At 43.7% G+C, this 18,378-nt stretch overlaps 1 protein-coding gene across 3 annotated transcripts in view; it reads right to left on the bottom strand.

Annotated features, from left to right (window-relative positions):
* hivep2a (HIVEP zinc finger 2a) overlaps positions 1 to 18,378 on the bottom strand; it is an 85,276-nt gene that overhangs the window by 17,013 nt on the left and 49,885 nt on the right. For all 3 annotated transcript variants that reach the window (XM_028039632.1, XM_028039631.1, XM_028039633.1), the window contains 3 exons: positions 4,294 to 4,357; positions 2,093 to 3,371; positions 73 to 1,949 (listed from right to left, as the gene is read on the bottom strand). In XM_028039632.1, coding sequence (XP_027895433.1) covers positions 73 to 1,949; positions 2,093 to 3,077 — 2,862 coding nt within the window. In that variant the 5' untranslated portion in view covers positions 3,078 to 3,371; positions 4,294 to 4,357. The remainder of the gene's footprint in view (positions 1 to 72; positions 1,950 to 2,092; positions 3,372 to 4,293; positions 4,358 to 18,378) is intronic.

Here is an 18,378-nt window from a genome sequence, read left to right on the forward strand (position 1 = left end):
ATGAAGGGTACAACACAAATAAACTTGGTTTCTGCATATACCAGAAAATATAGCCCTAGTCAAAGTAGGTACCTGTTTAGTTGGTGAGACAGACTTGGGACCCTCATCTCTGTCGAAGGACATGGAGAGAGAGGACGAGTGGGACAAGTTACTCTCTTGACTGGGACTTCGGGAAAGGCTGGTGCAGGTCGACTCAAAGCTCGATTCCCCAGACGAGTGCTCCATGTCTGCAAGACGCAGCCTCTTCTTCTTGGGAGGCAGCTTCTCTGTTGGCATCTGAGACAGTGTGTCACTCCTCTGTGGCAGCTGGAACTCCTCAACATGCTGCTGCTGCCTCTCAGGCTCCTTGGAGGCAGGAACTTCGGTGTCCTTCTCTGGCTTGTCTGGCTCCTCTGTCACCCTGATCTCAGGGACTTGGATGTTAGGTTGTCGTACCAGTCTCTGTGAGTTGGGATATGGTTGGCCAGGTGAGGCTGCAGCTGAAGAAGCTGAAAGAGGAGCTAGCTCACAGGAAGCTTGCTGATCCATGCTGTCAGACTTGAGAAGAGCAGATTCAGGACTCAAAGCATCTTCAAAGATGTCATTGTCAGACTGCTCTGAGTATTGACTGGATGGGACCTTATCTGCTGACTGGTAACCCGTTTGGTCAAATGACTCTGACTTCTCAAAGGAATTTGGACGAGACACTATGCCAGTATGTTGGATAACTGAACCGCGAGTTGCCTTCCTGCATTCCAAGTCAGGAACTAGCGCAATGTCCTCAGAGCACATGCTGGGACATGTATCAAAGCTGTCAGACTGGCTGTGGGCACCATGAAGAGAGCCTTTGCCTATTGGTGTGGCTCTTGACCCATCAAAACTACCTTGTTTAAACTCATAGTCCCCCATCATCTCAACTGAGCCACTGCAGCTACTGTCACAGTGCCCAGGACTGTCCTCATCATCCCCAACACTCTTCTCTTTCCGCCTTTTCCTCGTAGCTATTTCTGACATGCTGACCTTTGTACCATACGGGCTGTAAGCAATGTTCTCTGGGACTCCCGGGCTACGCTCACTGATCTTCATACCCAGAGATGAGACAAAATTTTTGGCCATGTGTCCGTAACCCTCGGCCTCTCCAATGTGGGCGTCATTGCCCGACTGTTCGAATGCACCCTGTCGTCTGAGTCTGGGGTGACCTGGTGGGTAGAACACATCGTCCGGTGCCACCATGTTATCAAAGGAAACACTGCCTCGAATCCCCGGAGGGGCACTGAGGTTAGGAGGAGATGGAGTTGGCATGGAGTTACTCCTTATAAGAGTCCCAGAATCTGATGGTGGCTCCAAAAGTCCTGTACTGGTTTGGCAGGGGCCAGTTGGATACTGCTTGGCTTCTCCACACATTGGAATGTTTCTTGTAAAGGAAACAGGATCCTCCACAATCTTCCCCATGTCTGAAAGAGTCCCTGCCTGCTTTAAGGTTGCCAGGGTATTGGGGTCTGCCCCAACTAAATTTACCGTGATTGACTGTCTCGACCTGGAGTTGGGTCGGTTGTACCAAGTCCGACCAAACATAATCTCTTCATATGTCTTGACGTTAGTATTGGGAGTGCCTATTTGCAGCTCGGCACTGTCAAAGGGTGAAAAGTAGCCTGAGTCTGTGCTGCCTTTGCTATGAGGACTGAGGAGGTTAAGGGACTGGGTCATGCCGGGATCTGAGTTCTGCCCTTCCTTATCAATCAACCTCAGGGCCAAGCGCTGTTTGGCATTGGGGGAGTCATCTAGCGAACGTGCTCTCCCACCTGCCTGTGAACCCAACATGCGATGAGAGCCTTTTATGTCATGAAATGGGGGACACTCCATCCCAGTAGGTGGAACTCCCCCAGGCTTGGGGAAAATGAGGATAGGCACTTTCATTGATCCGATGGGGAGCTCCTCAGCCGAGTCTGCATATGCTGGTTCTGCACTACCTACAACAACAAATAAGGACACAGCAAAAACCACAAGATTATAATTAGATTTTCATAACAAATGTAGAAAACTGAAAGGTTTTTGAACCAAATTTGTTTGATTCCTTTTAATTTCAGAGTTGTGTTTGTTGTAGAGAATTTACCTCCATTCTTGTCTGCTTCAAAGGAGATTTGTGGGATGGGACTGTCTTTATCCATCAACATGGTGGAGGTCTCAACACCCTCCTCATCTGTGTCCGTACTCTGCTCTCCGTCTGAGGGCACCTCTGCCTCACCAGCTGGGGATGCCTGATCCGTGTCTCCACTGGGGGCCACAGATGGCTCAGATGAAAACGGCACCAGTCCAGCTTTAATGGCGTGAGCGTGGGACTTGCGGTGCTTGTAAAGGTTGCTTTTGGTTTTAAAGGAAAAGCCGCAGGGTATGCATGGATATGGCCGCTCTCCGGTATGCGATCGGATGTGCTTCTTCAGTACACTGGGCTTGGCGCATGCTCGATTACAGTAGGGACAGAGGTACTTCCCAGGCTTTTTTGGCTTTTGCTCTTTTTTGCTGTAGCCCTCCTCCCCAGGCTCAGAGCCGGAGTGGGAGTACTGTCCAAACGAACTTGGTAAACTAGGAGATTTTTGCCTGGGAAACCTCCCTGCCCCATGTGGATGAGTATGGCCTGGATGTCCTACAGGGTATAAGTCATCTGAGGGCAACTGACCAACAAACGGCCAGGCGTGCGGCTCCAGGCCGGGCTGTGGTTTAGCTCCAGAGACGAAGCGTTCAGATTGGGGATGCTGAGGGTACGGCTGGGCCAAATGGAAGTACCCCCTTTGAAAACCTTGTGCAAAAGGTCCTTGGGGGTCTTGGGATGGTGAACCCCCTATTGCCCCAACTGCAGAAGATCCAGATAGCATCTTTGCAGAATTGCCTGGTATCCCATACTTTTGATGGGGCGCTGATCCTCCCGTTGCCCCACAGGGCAAACTCTCTCGATGTTTCACTTCTGGATCAGAAAAAGTGCTCTGTTTTGTGTTTGCAGTAGGCTCAGATGCCCACTTTCTCTCCAGAGGTGCTTTCTCCTTCACGATTTCCTTGGTCAAGCATTTTTGCCCATGGGCAGCTGCTTCCTGGGCCTCCATTTCTTTGAATCTCCTCTTCAGTTTAGTGAGAGAGGAAAGGAAGGATAGTTCAGAGGGAAGGTACCGAAGGGTTTAAAAGGTTCCAGTGCAGCCGAGCATGTTAACTGAACCTTGGAGGGTTGCTAACACGTCTAAACAAACGGAAACAGAGAATCCATCTCTGAACAAGGCTGATTGGAGAGTCTGGGGGTAATTAAAGGGTGAGATGCACACTGCCTTTTCACATGCTGTATTCTCAACAACTTTGTTGTGCATTGCTCTTCATTCCCAATCACAGCAGAATCCTTCAGCAATCTGTAGACAACAAAAGAAAAACAGCAATTAAGAACAGAAATGTTTGAAGTTATGACAAGCTGCTAAGTCAAACACAGCAAAGGGAAAAACTGTTTGAAAATGGAAAAAAGATGCATAAGCAATATTTTTAACATTCCCCAAGAATCTTTCTTCTTGTTGTTTGGCCAGACATAAAATTTGGTCTTAATATTATTATCAAAGTTTTATGGAGACCAACAGCATCAAAGGGCGCAATGCGCTAAAAACACATGAACGATGCAAACACCAAAACACACAAATACTAAAAACCAAATGCAACACGAAAGAGCTGCAAGTGAAAAAGTGCTGCAACTGCAGACAACTCGCTTCACAAAATGGAAGTCCTCCAGACCACTAGGGGGAGTCGACCAGCAAATCATACAGGACCAGAGCCTCAGGAAGAATGGAAGGAAGTACGAGCAAGAAAGAGAAAGTGTGTCATATTGATAAGTATTATATAACAGCATCAGATTTACGTAGGTAATATTAGCTCCTCCAGACTCCCCCTGGTGGTCTGGAGGACTTCTGTTTTGTTTAACAAGTTTCATACTCGCTGTTGTTTTTCCTATTTTTGACATTTTTCCTTTTGATTCTGTTTTTCTTTTATAAGTGTGAAACTTTTTCAGAGTTAGCAAAAACACTAAAGCGCTAAGCTAAAATGAGCTATTAGCACATTAGCAGAAAAACTGGAAAGAAACGCTAACAGAAACACAAATTTGTAGGGGTGCAAATACTTTTTCATAGAAATAAACCAAACCCTGCACATGTGTTCAGTGATTGGTGCAGTTCCACGTTTTTATTTTACTCAGATGTTTTTATTGATTTTTCTGTAATGAGTTTAGTTAACAGATGACACAGAGTTGTAATAAATCATGTTTACAGTGTAAATATTTGGAATAAATACCAGATTTTCTTGCTGCTGAACTTCTCTGTGTCTTCAAAGGGTTTTCAATTTTCTCAGTGAAAACCTGCAGACAGAGAAAATCTCATTAGTTTCAATCGATCATCAGAACTCAATAATCAAACAGCAGCAGGTTTATTACTGTGGCATCGTTTGCTTTGCTCAGAGACAGTGAGTGTGAACTGGATGCCTGATGTACAGAAATAACAGTTCCTGATTGCTCTGTTGGTTCCTAACGCTGGAATCCATCTGTTGTTTTTGCCTTTTCCTTTTCCCCCCACCTTCCCTCCTCCTTTCACTCGGTGAGTCACCGGTGAAAAGCAAACCCACGCTGTTCCTAAAAAGACACAAAAGCTTATAAATAGAGTTGTGGAAGTGACGTTCAAGTGTCATAATGCATGTAGGCGTCCGAAAGGCCGAGGCGAAGATCAGCCATCAGCGCTAGCACCTTTTCCTTCCTCAAGGCCGAACACAAACACAGCAGACAAACACAGGCGCACATGTAGAGACACAGCCTGCAGGCTTTGCTGCAGCCGACAGTGTGTGTGTGTGTGTGTGTGTGTGTGTTTCCGCTGTTTAACGTTTCTTAACCACACCAACACCTGACAGCATAAGAAGAACAAACTGCAGAGCGCAAGTAAACATCCCTGCTGAAGCTGCAGTTTTGCTTTGCATTTCCTCATCGGAGGGTTTGAACAGCCTCCCTCACACTCTTATTGCAACACACACACACACACATACACACACACTGCTCATAAGGAGGACTTGGTGACGTGTGTGTGTGTGTCTTGGGGCCCAAAGTGAGATCTATAAATAGCACCTGAGAAAACATACTTTATTCTTAGCAGCAGGAACGTTAAATTTGGGCAACCTTGCACTTTTCAGATGTACTCTACACACACACACCTACACACACATACACACAGCAGAAACATACACACACACGCCTACACACACAGCAGAAACACACACACACACGCCTACACACACACATACATACTGTCTCCGGCTTGGATCACGTTTTTATGTTTTCCATGGTGTTAACGGTGAAGGAATGTTGAACCTACAAAACAAACTCTGTTGGCGAAATGAACCAAGATAACCGCTGAAGGTCCAGAACCAGAACCAGAACCAGAACCAGAGGTCCATTCAGGCTGAGGAGGCGATGTCAGTGACGTTAGATGAGATGAACTCATTAACAGTTAAAAAAATATTTTTCATCTTCAGTTTTCAGAAACAGAAATGTGTCAATAAACCCTGAAATCTTTGGAGTTTGACGTCGTTATCGATTAGTAATGTCTGATCCAGAAGCTTCTGTCACCCAACTTTCAGATTTCCAACACGCCTGAACGTCTCATCAGCAGAGCCGCATGAAACCATTAGATGAAGGAAAACTGATGCAAGTTTCCAAAAACATCAAGAGATTGTTCGATAGATCCGACTGGGTCGCAGCCAGGATTGGACTAGACCAAATCTGTCTTCTGAGGAACAGATTCCGGCGCTGAAACCAAAGATCCAGAGGGGATCAATCAGTTCGGTTCACGAAAGAATCAGAATGACTAAAGTTCAGAACTGATATAAAATATCCGTTAAATAGAAAAATAAAAGAAGCCTGTTCTCCGTCGGCCTCCATTTTAAATCCTGACGTCACCAAGCCATCGGTACCGGAGTTAAAACAGAGGAAAAGGAAAGACAACCGGTTCCGTCTTCATTTAAATTAAATCTTTTATGCTCCTTTAGTTTTTACTGATTCCTGAGAAAACAATCTGAACTTGAACTTCACCGGGTTCAAAGTTCACCAAATGTAGACGGAGAACTTCAGGAAAGGCGTAAAAACGGTGATATTAATCAAATCCACGGTCTGATTTCTGTCACGTCAGCCGACAAGAAGTGAATGAGAGGAATTATTACACCAATTTTTCACTAAATAATTACAAGAACTGTTGATGCCATCGTTCACATTGGAGGCTTCCTTCAAAAAACAAACGGAGTGAAAAAGAAACTTTTATGATTCAGGAGATCAGCAGAATCTGTCACACACTGGAGCAGAAATCATAAATAATGGCTTTAAACTAAAAGTCGATTTGGAATCGAATCATGAATAGACCTGTTATAAAAACTAATTTATCTGGACAATAAATCATCCCAGAAGTTATCGCGATAAACAATAATATTGTTGTCTTGAAACCATTTTCCAGCAATATAATGACTATAATGGAATAATACGTTTTAAAATATCGATATGTTCTGATGAACATTCATCACTGGAACTGGAAGACTTAAAATATTCAAAATAACTAAAGAAAACAACAAATAAAATTAATGATGACGTCTGGAAACAAAAGCAGCAGAATGAAAACTTTTACCATCCAGAAAGAGAAAAACAATAAATCATGCAAATGAAAGAGTTTGTTGTAATTTATCATGTGATTAACTGATTTAATGATTATTGTGACAGAGGCGTCTCCCTGCCAAGTCTTGTAAATGTTGAATTATGCAACCTCCACTGCTGATCTGATCCATAAATGTTGATTCAGAGGCAGATTGGAGCTTTTCTGTTTCCAGCCAATCGGGTCGCTCCAACATGAGCTCTCTCTGGTTTCTATAGAATATTCTTAGGAGGAACTGAATCATGTTTCATTGTTTTTGGTTTCATAATGAAACTTGTGAATGGCCCGGCCTGCAGAGCGAGTGGGAGTGTGCAGTCAGTGAACGGCTTACATAAAGCGTTCTTACGTTGGGCCTGGCCCGGTTCCTGGCGTAGGAAGAGACCCGGCCGCCGGCTGCGTGTTTGCATGCATGTTTGTGGCCAGGTGTGGGTGGTGTGTGTGTGTGTGTGTGTGTGTGTGTGTGTGTGTGTAGGCTGGCAGAGGGCAGCAGGAGACGCTCCAGTTGTAGGCAGGTCAATGCAGAACTCTCACTCTCAGGTAAAAATACTCACAGCAGTTTTAAATAAGCCGTTATTTAACGGAGGGAAACAGAAACAGATTTATTCCACTCTGTTTTCTGTCCATCTGCAGGAGAATTGATTTGACCTTTGAACTCTGGTGTCTACAGGTATCTGATCTGATCAGGAAGTTCCCAAACAAACACACCTGACCCAATCTGGATGTTTTCTGTTCACATAAAAACCCAACATTTCTCTTCAGTTTGCATCTTATCTCCAGTTTTTAGAAACTACAGGAAGTTTATGATGCATAAACTCAACAGAATGTAACAAAATATGAAACTTTTCAGGGAGAACATCCGACGCTTGCAGAGATTTTCCTTTAAGTTTGCAAAAATTAGCATCAACAGTCAACAAATACACTGCAATACCAGTCAGATCATAAAGGTTAGCTGTGCTAATGCTAAAGCACCAAACATTAGGTCATCAGTTCTGCTAACGCTAAACTGCTAAACCGATACAAAATTTGGCAGAAGCTAATGCTAAAACGCTACAGCAACATGGTTGTTAGCAGAAGCTAATGCTAAATTCAACCATGTTGAAACCCAACATGGCTAAAAAGTTAGCTCTGCTATTAGCGCATCATTGTTCTTATTTTATGTAATAAATGCTTACAGAAGTTTGAAAATAACAACATATGATTATTTTTAGATTCCAATAAATATAGCACTGTAAGTGACACATAAGGTGAATAATTATAATAATAATCTGTTTCTATCATAACTGAACATGGATCTCTGCTGTATAAATAAAGAATAGTCGAGTTAAGTTCCATCCTGCAGGAACTCCGAGGTTGTTGCATAAATCAGTCGATGCAAAGCGGCAACATGAGATTCAGCAGAACGGAGGCGCTTGCAGGTATGTACAAGTACCCTTGTAAATGCCCTGAGCCTGGAGGCATGAGCGCTGCGTGGGCACGGCCAGAACAAAGGCGCTGTGTGTGCAGAGGAGTGTGTGGGAGGCAGCGCGGTCCTGAGGGCTCCAGGAGCGTCGACGCTCCTTCCTCACTTCCACACGGCTGAATGATGGTCGACACACAGCAAATCCCCTCCGTCCTCGACTCGCTAACAGAGAACGATCCCTGAGCTGTGACTAGCCGCGCCGTTAGTGTTAGCAACCGGCCTGAGCTGCTGTGTGTGTCTGGACCAGAACACCTGGATTTCCTGTTGCACCAAGCAAAGTGGGAACATCTTTTGTGTGCAATCTGTGTGTCGTCTGCATAACGGAGCATATTTATTCCATGTTTCCTGATGACATCACCGTAGACCTGAAACCGAGCCCTGAGGAACGCCGAGATGGATTTAAATATCCTGGACTGAGATAAAAAACGTACAGACTTCTGGACTCATGTCTCAGGCCCAACGACTGATGGACTTATAATTAGAAATTCATTACATCCTCAGAATAAAGACGCAAAATTAAGAGAAAAAAAGTTAAATAATGACAAAATGCTTTGTAATTATTTTTTGTGTAGTTCTCATAAAATTACAATATTCTCATATTATTCCAACTTTATACTCGTAATATCTGAATTTTATTCTCATTATGTTACAACTTTATTCTTGTAATACAACATTACGTTTTCATTGTGTTGATTTTATTGTCTTACAATTATTGCTGTTATGCTGTGTCTTTTTTATAAACAATCATTGGTAGTTTGGCCTCAACGCTCCATCAAACATAATAACAGACAATCAAATGGATAAAATTCAGTAAATAAATGGAGTTCAGATGAGAAATGAAACAGAAACAAAGAGCGAAAAGCTGAAGAATCCAAACCATAAAAGCAGCAGAGAAACCAGAAGGAACGGCGGAGTGTGGGACAATTCAGGTGAAACACCTGGACCTGTTCAGGGGAGCAGCTGCTGAAGAGAAACGTCCTGCCAGCTGGTGTCAGGTGCTCCTCACACACACACACGGACACACACACACGTTCAGACACAAAGGCCGGTCTCGTGTTTCTGAGCGCGGCGTTCTTTGGGTGGTCAGACGCTCAGTAAATTATTTAAACATGTTACTGATGGTTTCCATTCAGTGATTAACCGCTTTGTACCGCCAGAGAGCGAGCCGGGCCAAGCCAGGGCAGCTGGCAGGGTGTGTGTGTGTGTGTGTGTGTGTCAGAGCCAATCACTGACACACACACACGTCCAATAAAAGCTTTGTTTTACCTGGAGGGACACAGAAGTTATTGGAACAATAAGTCTGGCTGCAGTGAGCGCATCGGGAAGAGCGCCACCTGCTGACGTCATTCAGCCGCCCTCCGTCCAGCGCTTCGCTCCGAAACCAGGCTGGTCCGGTTTGATGAGACCGGGTCACAAACCGGTCTCATCATGATAAGACCAGGATCAGCTCTGAAAAGAGCCCGAGATCCAGATCAGGTCGGATCGGTCCGGTTTGATCCGGTCCAGACTGGGATTGGTCCGGTCCAAGATGAGACTGAGATGTCTAATGTGTTCTACATATCATATATTAAAATAGCCAACATGTGACCAAAATTATAAAAGTTATTTCTAGTTTTGAGTTTGTGGCTTTTTAGCAACTGAGGAATGAAACTGAGTAAAAACCAACGAGTGCCCAAAAACAAAAATTCAATTTGTAAAACAGATTTCATATTGCACTAATTTTGCTGTATTTGAAATACTGTAAAGATGAAAAAGTAATGGTTGTTAAAAAAGTTTTGTTTCAGCATCAATAAAATAATTACCAGACTGAAAAGTTTGTTTTATTCAATAAATGCCTAGCGTTGCTAATTAGCATCACAGGCAGATTCAAATTAGTGATAACTGTGATGTTTGAAATAATAATCACTGATTAAAATCACATCTGACTAACATTAAAAACACAAATACTTTTACAGCTGGATGTAAATTCAGCCATTAAAGTGTTAAAATGTTTCTTTGTGTTCAAAAAGTCACATTAAATTTCATTTCTACCTGCCTTCCTACAGCTGGACGGCGTTCCCCATGGCTCAGTGTTTGGTTTCCAACCAGAACAAGCTGTCCTGTGGTGACGTCATCAGGACATATTGCATGAATGTCAACAGTTGTGCAGATGACACACAGCTTTCTGTGCTGGTGACTCAGGAGCGTTTCCATCTCAGCAGCACATGAAACATCGAGACCTTGAGAAATCTGTTCAAGGAGTTCAACTCACATTGCATAACAAACATTTTTTTCCCGTTTCATCATATTTTCCATCTATCCATAAAAAGTAGAGCGAGCATTGGAAGTCTGGGTCAGAACAAACGTTTTGAATTTTGACTGAAGATCAGCCAAAGTCCAAAGACAACGTTAGAAAAAAAACGTTCAGTTTTAAACGATTACAAGAAATTCTCCGAGGCTGAAGGGAAAAATTATAAAACAAATCAAGACCTGAAGGCCAGGAGTCTGATTAATGAAGTAAGGTAGAAAGCATGGTGTGTGTGTGTGTGTGTGTGTGAGATCCGGCCGTCTGCAGGTTCCTGCATATTAAACCTAAAGCATTTAACGGCCTTCTCGGTGCCAGGCCAAATAAAGCGCTGGGCCAATTCCCCCCCGCCGAGACTTTCAGAAATAAAAATAAACTTGGTCAGCAGTTAGATCACAATACCTGCTTTCTTTTTTAGAAAAAGCTGTGTGTAAATTCTGCTGGGATCACATCTGAGAGCTAATTGGATCCAGAACCGTCCCTCCTGTCTGCCGGCGTGCCCTGGAGAAAGACTGCTGGAGGCCAGCAGGAAGCCAAACCAGCGAAGAAACATCTCAAACTGGGAGCTTCGGGGGAAACGTCGCTTCCTGTTTGGCTGAAATCTGCAGGAATATTCCTCCCACTTCTCCTTCGCTTCTATTCCTGCCGCTCTTCCTACGTTTCCCAGAGCGCCGTGGGGGAAGCGCGGAGCGGCGCGCCGTCACCTCCGGGTGATCCGTGTAGGCGGTCGGACAGCTTCCAGCCCCAACGCTGAGCGGCTACCGATCCTGCTGCCTGCTTCAAAAACGCTCAGATTGTTTTTCAGCCGCTGCGAGAAGTCGGTCGTAAACGAAGCTTTTTACACTTTGGACAATTTTCTGCTAAAAGCCACATTAAATCTAAAAGGATTAAAAGCACCGTAAATCAGCTTAGTGATTTTAGTTGCACTTAAATGTCTACAAATGAATCAGAAAAAATAAAACATCTCAGTAGACTTTATTATATTAGTTAGTTTTAAAAAACGATGCATGAGATTAGATTGGCAGAATCAGATCTAGGAATGAAGATCTGTGCAGAACTAATCAGCTGATTTCCTAAAGCTAAACGGTTTTGATGCTGCAGAAACGAGTAAAACCAGAAAAATCAGATCTGTGGAATCAGAAGTCCAGGAAATGATCAAACACGAGGATTCCCACCAAAAGGCGACAGGAAGTCCCGCCCCCACTTCCTGCTGGAGCTGCAGGAGGAACCGGAGGAACTCCCAAAAGGTTTTCCCTCTCTGCGATCTTTTATCAGAACTTCCTCCCTCCGTCAGCGGGGTGTGCTGCTGAGACCACTCTTACATCCGATCAGGACCAGAGCTCCGACTGACCCAGGATCCTCCCCAGAACCAGCTGGAGGGAAACACCGGCAGAGGATTCCTGGAAGAACGCTGAGCTTCCTTTGCATGTTTCTTCCTCACGTCTGTCAGTCTGACATCAGGAGGGACACGAGACAATGGACTCTATGCACACACACACACACACACACACACAGTTTTACAGCAACTCCGCTGTAAACTATGCTCATGGATGTGTGTGTGTGTATGTTTGTTTATACTCCATAATGGGCTCAAATGTTCCACTTTCACTCACAACCCGAGGTCCTTGTGGAAGTGAGGACATTTTTTTAGCTGTGCTAGCTGCTAGCTACGTTTAGCGGTGAAATCCAAGTTTGACTTTTTCATGTCAGTCTGATCTTTTCACCAACAAAAAATTTGATTTGTGCCCCTTCCACATGTGACATGAACCGATGTTTGGTTTTCTCCCATCCAGTTTCTGTTTTTTTCTTTTCAATTTTTCTATGAAATCAGGAAAAACAACAACTTCCACCTCCATGATCAGGATGGAGGAAATTCTGACAGGGATCCTGTGGCCATGTGATCATGGAGGAACAGAAAGTTGTTAGCATGGAAGATAAGGTGTAATACTCTAGAATCTGAGCTAGGGGGAGCTGTAGATAACGAATAAAAGTGGTCCGATAACACAGCCTTGAGGAACTCCACATGTGATTGTTTGCTCTTAAATATTGTATTTATTGACAAACTTTGTGTAGTTAAGTCATTTTAACCTCGTCTATATAACCTTTGTTTCTAGCTGAACAAATTGAGCATCGCACGTAATAATTACGATTATTTCACTGAAAAAAACATCCGATCTGTTCCACTTCCATAAGCGGAATTAAATCCGATAGTTTTCAAATCATCTGCAGTCTTAACGGCCATGTCAGTGTTGTTTACAAACATAATTCATTTTACTTGCTGTTTTGTTTATTTAAAATGTCTTTCAGTTCCAGAGGTAAATATTAATCAGAATTTAGAATTTATTGATCTTTCAAAATGCGTTGTCTTATTATTATTATGCTTATTATTATACTGTTATGTTACTGGAAAATGGTCCCAAAATAACAATATTATCGTTTATCACAATAACTTCTGCGACAATTTATATTTGTTATTGTGACAGAGCGCTGCGGCGGCCATCTTTACTGCCGTAAACAGAGTGCTGCAGCGGCCATCTTTACTGCCGTAAACAGAGCGCTGCGGCGGCCATCTTTACTGCCGTAAACAGAGCGCTGTGGCGGCCATCTTTACTGTCATAAACCATTCACTCAGAAGCCTAATGTGATCACATTTAATTACTGACATGAACAACGACGCAGACAAAACTCAGATTTTAGCAAAAGAAAATCAGAATTAGGCATCAAGACCTGCTGTGCTAGCATAGCTTTAGCTTTAGCTAAAGGAGGAGGAATGCAGTAACTGACATGAATGTAAAGTCCTCAGTAGGATGGCAGAGTGTGTGTGTGTGTTGAATAGAGCGAGTGTGTGGGAGGCGGCAGCAGCGCCGGCAGGTTGCAGAAACAGGAAGTGGGCGTGTGGGAGCAGGAAGTTTTTGGGGTACCGAGGTTAGAGTTTCTCTGACGGAAATCCTCCAAATTTAGCTCCTGTGACGGAAGACGAGTGTAAATCTGTGAACCGTTGCTTCACACGCATCCGTTTTTACATTTAAATGCTAACCTGCGGCTTTCAACGGAGCAGCTTTCCTTTTTTTTTACTCACATTTGCCAACTGCAAGTTTAACTCACAGCAGATTCTGGTAAATAAAATGGGAGGATGGCTTTCCGTAGATTAATAAATCAGGATTTTAAATAGGAAAAAGCCATTTTCGGTTCATCATCGTTCCTGTCGTTCTGTTTGGACCCAGGAAGTGATTTTAGCCAAATTTCTTGATGCTTTACTGTATTTTCAAACTGACTGGCTTTTTTAAATAGTTGTGAAAATATTTTTTTCATTAATTTAATTCAAAAAGCAGAAATCTGTAATATATTCATATATATATTCATCATTTATTTCTGCATATTTTTGAGGATTACAGCTTACAGTCAAATTCAGTTTCTCTCTTTTTAAAAATTGGATAGGGTGGGTTAGGGCTGATTTATCCCAATTATTATCTAAGCAGCTTCAAAGAGTCATCATGGGTGGAAGACCTCCAGTAGCAGTCCGTACTCCAACAAAACAGAAGAGGCCTCTGACTGAAGACTTGCTGTATCATGCTAGTTTCATGCTAACATGCTAGCTCAACACACCCCAGCTGCTGATCTGTCTCCTTTGTTTTTGCTGCTCCTCTGGTTGGGGATGTTGGAGTAGGGGATAAGCAGCAGCCTGAATCATTTTAATGATGTGAAACTCTGAATTTGTCAGGTTTACTGAGCTTAAATTTATTTTTTTCTGCCAAAGATCTTCTATTATAACAGAAGAAATGTTTTAACTTCTTGTTTTTCTTTCTGAATCCACAGGATTCAGGGTCAAAGGTCAGGTGCTTCTGAGATGCTAATCACTTGGGGATTATGACAGTTTGAACTTTTTCTAAACTAATGTAGTTTTTCTGAATTATACATTAAAATGTTTTCAGGTTTTCTTTAAGAAAATCTCCTGAAACTTTTTTCTCCGCTGCATGTTTCAGTTTGGAGTCTGGGAGCCGTTATGTAACAGATCAGAGTGGCTTTAAACGCATCACCAGAGGAGACCCTGAAGGGCTCCTAACAACCACCTCTGATGACACACACACACACACCAGCCTGTGGTTAGCATGGAAACATGATGTGACAGCGTTAGCTAAGCGGTTCCATGTTCTCCTACAGAGGATCCACTGCAGCAACACACTTTTCTTTTCCACCACAGACTCACGTTTCCGTTTGTTAGAGGGAAAACGGCAGAAAGAGGGATGGAGAAGGAGGAGAAGTGAGGAAGGAGGGATGAAGGAGGGATGAAGAGGGGAGTCGGCGTCGTGTTGGTGTAAATTTCCAGTGGAAATCAGAAGCTGGTCATATTTTCCACAGAGCTGCTGGGCCTTGAAACCATTACTGAGATCGCCCCCCGTGCATGAGCGTGTGTGTGGTGTGTGTGTGTATGTGGGGTGGGGGGTGTGGTGAGTGTGCGTGTGTGTGTGTGTATTCCAGGAGCTTCATTACATTTTCCACAACAGCTTGCAAAATGCAGCAGGAAGCTGAGTTTGTATTTTAGCCAGTAAAATCCTCAGATACCGTTACACCTGGTCGCATCACATCCTGCCGCAAAACACCAAATATGGTCAGCTGGCCAACCACCAGGGCTGGAAGGTTTTGTGGAAGGAAAAAAACTCGGATGTGGGGATTCTGGGAAACCCTCGTCTAGACTCGAGGTTTCCCACCAGAAGACTGGAGAACCTTCATCCAAACTTTAACTAAGCCGTAGAAACAGCATCAGCACAAAAAGCTCAACATTTATTAAAATACTCAGAATAAACGGAAACAAACGGGACGGAATATTCTGTTCTGTTCCAGACCGGACCTGACACTATACAGCAACCAGACCCACCAACTGTCTGACTGACCTGGACTCTTAAAATGAAACGTGAGTACAGAAATGATGCTTTTATTTTGAAGGAGCTTTTTCCTCTGAATGCTGGACTCTGTTCATCAAAAATGTCTATTATGGTTGTGGACAAAATGGTGCAATGCTGAAAAACGTCCCTCAAGACGAGAGAAGAAAACTCAGGAAGAGCAGCCGAAGAGAAAAAAGAGGCAAAAGCAGAGAACATAGATGGAAGAAAAAGATCTTTAAATAAACCGACAGATTAAATAACTTTATAAGCGAAACGCCTCCAACACCAGAGCACAGGAAGAGCCTCTCGTCCTGAGTTCCACGTTTTTAGAGTCGCTGTGGGCCGGAGGCGCCGAGTGAGAGCGGAGAGGCGTCGACGCATCCAACACTCATCCCTCCAACGCCGCGCTGCGTCCTGACAGAGACCAGGAGGGGCGGCCCGAAGCCAAGCAAACACGTAGAGAAACACGTAGAGAAACACGCAGAGAAACACGCAGAGAAACACGAAAAGAAACGCACACAAAAAAGACTAACTATGCAGAAAAAAATCTGAAAAACAAAAAATTCATAAAAACTCATAAAAACGCAGAACGTTTTGGTCTAAAACAAACGATGAGCTCCAGAGAAAAACAAATAACTTCAAAGATTCTGCCACGAAATGAAGTAAAAAATTTTACTTATGGAGAAAAACTGGAAATGTTTAAAAAAGAAAAATAAATTTTAAAAGATTCTGTTTATTCTGAATCAGCTCCCAACATGGGAAAAACAAGAGAACATGCCTCTGAAGAAGAAACAATGAGCCACCAGGTTTCCATGACGACCACCAGATTCTTCCTACCATCACAAACATCAACATGTGTAGCAATGAGCTTCAGTCCGATCAGAACCAGAACCTCCAGCTGGTTCTGATCCAATCAGCAGATTAAAAATCAATCAATGTTCGTCAATAACTGATTTATTCATTTAAACTGAAACGAGGGAAGAGAAACGGATCAACTTTTAACTTATTAACTAAAAATGTAAATAAAATCTGAGTGAAGCAAGTATGAAGATTTATTTTGATTTCTGGTAAAATTACAGTAAAAATAGAGAAAAATTGGAGAAATGAGTCAAATTTAGAGGAAGTAAAACAGTTTATCAGCGAGTTTAAAGAAAATGGATGAAGAACGAAGGAGAAACTCTCCTCTTCCTCTCCTGCAGCGGAGCAGCAGTGTGTGTTTAGGTGTGTGTGTGTGAGCTGCAGTTTATTCCTGACACAATGGGGGCGGCCGGCTGAATGACTACTGTCCCAAACACCCGTTACTCACACACACACACACACACACACTCGCCCCCGCGCCGTTACATCCGCAGCGCAGCCGGCAGGTGGGAGGTGTGGGTCTGCGCGTCTGCAGCGCCGCCGTGACGAACATCGCAACACGAAGTGATCCTCCAGCAGCACAGATGGCAGCAGCACAAAGAAAACCACAAACTCACCCAAAAACCGGAGCAGCTTCAGCTCAGAGGCAGCAGGAGATGCTACAGCGTGCAGCCTGCTGCAGCCTGCAACCTGCTGCAGCGTGCAGCCTGCAACCTGCTGCAGCATGTAGTATGCAGCATCTCCTGCAGCCTGCTGCAGCAGGCAGCCTCCTGCTGCGTCTCTCCTGGTTTCTCCTGAACAGATTCTCCGTCTGCATCCTGCACTTCTGAGCGCAGGCCTCAACACGCCACCCAGACATCACGGGTCATGACACCCCGTCTCCATGGAAACCAGGTGTTTACAGTCAATACAGTACCGGCGGACGCTTGGCTGCAGCAGCTGCGAGGGAATCTGATGAGGACGGAGAAAACGATGGCGGGAAAAAGTCGGAGAATTTCTGCTTCCAGGAAACGAAAAACCAAACAGAAAAACATTCCTGACGTCACGCAGCAGAAAACCGGGAAACTAACGGTGAAAATCCGGGAAACACGTCCAGTTCTGATCCGCAGAGCTCAGACTCATCCAGAACCAAAAGATGAAACATCATTCAGGACAGGGTGTTCAAAGGGCGGCCCAGGGGCCCTCTGTGGCCCCCTGAAGCATTCTGCGGCCCCTCAACCTCAATGCAACTCGATTCAAATTCAAAATGACTTTATTGATCCCAGAGAGAAACTAAATGTTGTAACTTATTAATTGAAATTCTTCAGGGTTGTTGCAGCAAAGATCTCCTGTAGCAGTCAGTGTTCCAAACACAGGAACAACAAACTCCAAAGAGTCAGAAACTGTCTGCTGAACTTTTTAATGTCTTGCATCTAAAATTATTTACATTTTTACTTTAGTTTATTTTTGAGCAGATAAATTTAAAAATGTTTGGTTTAAAAACTTTTTGAGGTTTGAAATCTCTGATTTAGAGGAAGTAAATCCATATCTGCAGCCGGTCTCTGACTGGTCTAAAGGTTTCCAGGTTTGATGAATATTTTCACGCGTTTATAAAATTTTCAACGCAGCAGAAAAATATGTTACTTCTGAGACTGGAGTCGTCAATTAAACTTTAGATCTAAATCATTAAATATCAACATAAATAAAAGCTTTAAAGCTACATTTAAAGTCAGACGTATTAAACCATGATATAAAACTGTTTCAGGAGCGTTCACCTGGAAACCTGCAGGGCGCCAATATGGCAAACCCTTTATGTATATAAACGGAGGCAGAGGGCCGAGAGCTCAGCCTTGGGGAACGCCAGGAATAATAATCATAACAGACGAGGAACGATTCCATTCATCTTTGCTTTTTCTGTCCAGAATGGAGGAAATATTCCAAAGGAGGCAGAAAGTTATTTTTGGAAGGATAATTTCCTTCTGGTAAACGGAGCCGCTGTCAGCCGGGCCCGGTCTGGCTCGGCCCGGTTCTGCAGGAAGCCAGGAAGCTGATTTGCATGGCTGCAGCTGATGCACACTTCCTCTTCGGTCTGTAGCTGCTCTGTTCGTCCTGCTGCTCATTTGACTAACATTTCCAAACTTTTCAGCTTTCAGCCACAGAATAACCAGCAGCATCAAATATTTACATAAATGCTTAAATAATCAACATTTCTGGAATATTCATATGAAAATGAGA

Source organism: Xiphophorus couchianus, chromosome 15 (assembly GCF_001444195.1).
Source record: "Xiphophorus couchianus chromosome 15, X_couchianus-1.0, whole genome shotgun sequence".
Lineage (NCBI taxonomy): Eukaryota > Metazoa > Chordata > Actinopteri > Cyprinodontiformes > Poeciliidae > Xiphophorus > Xiphophorus couchianus.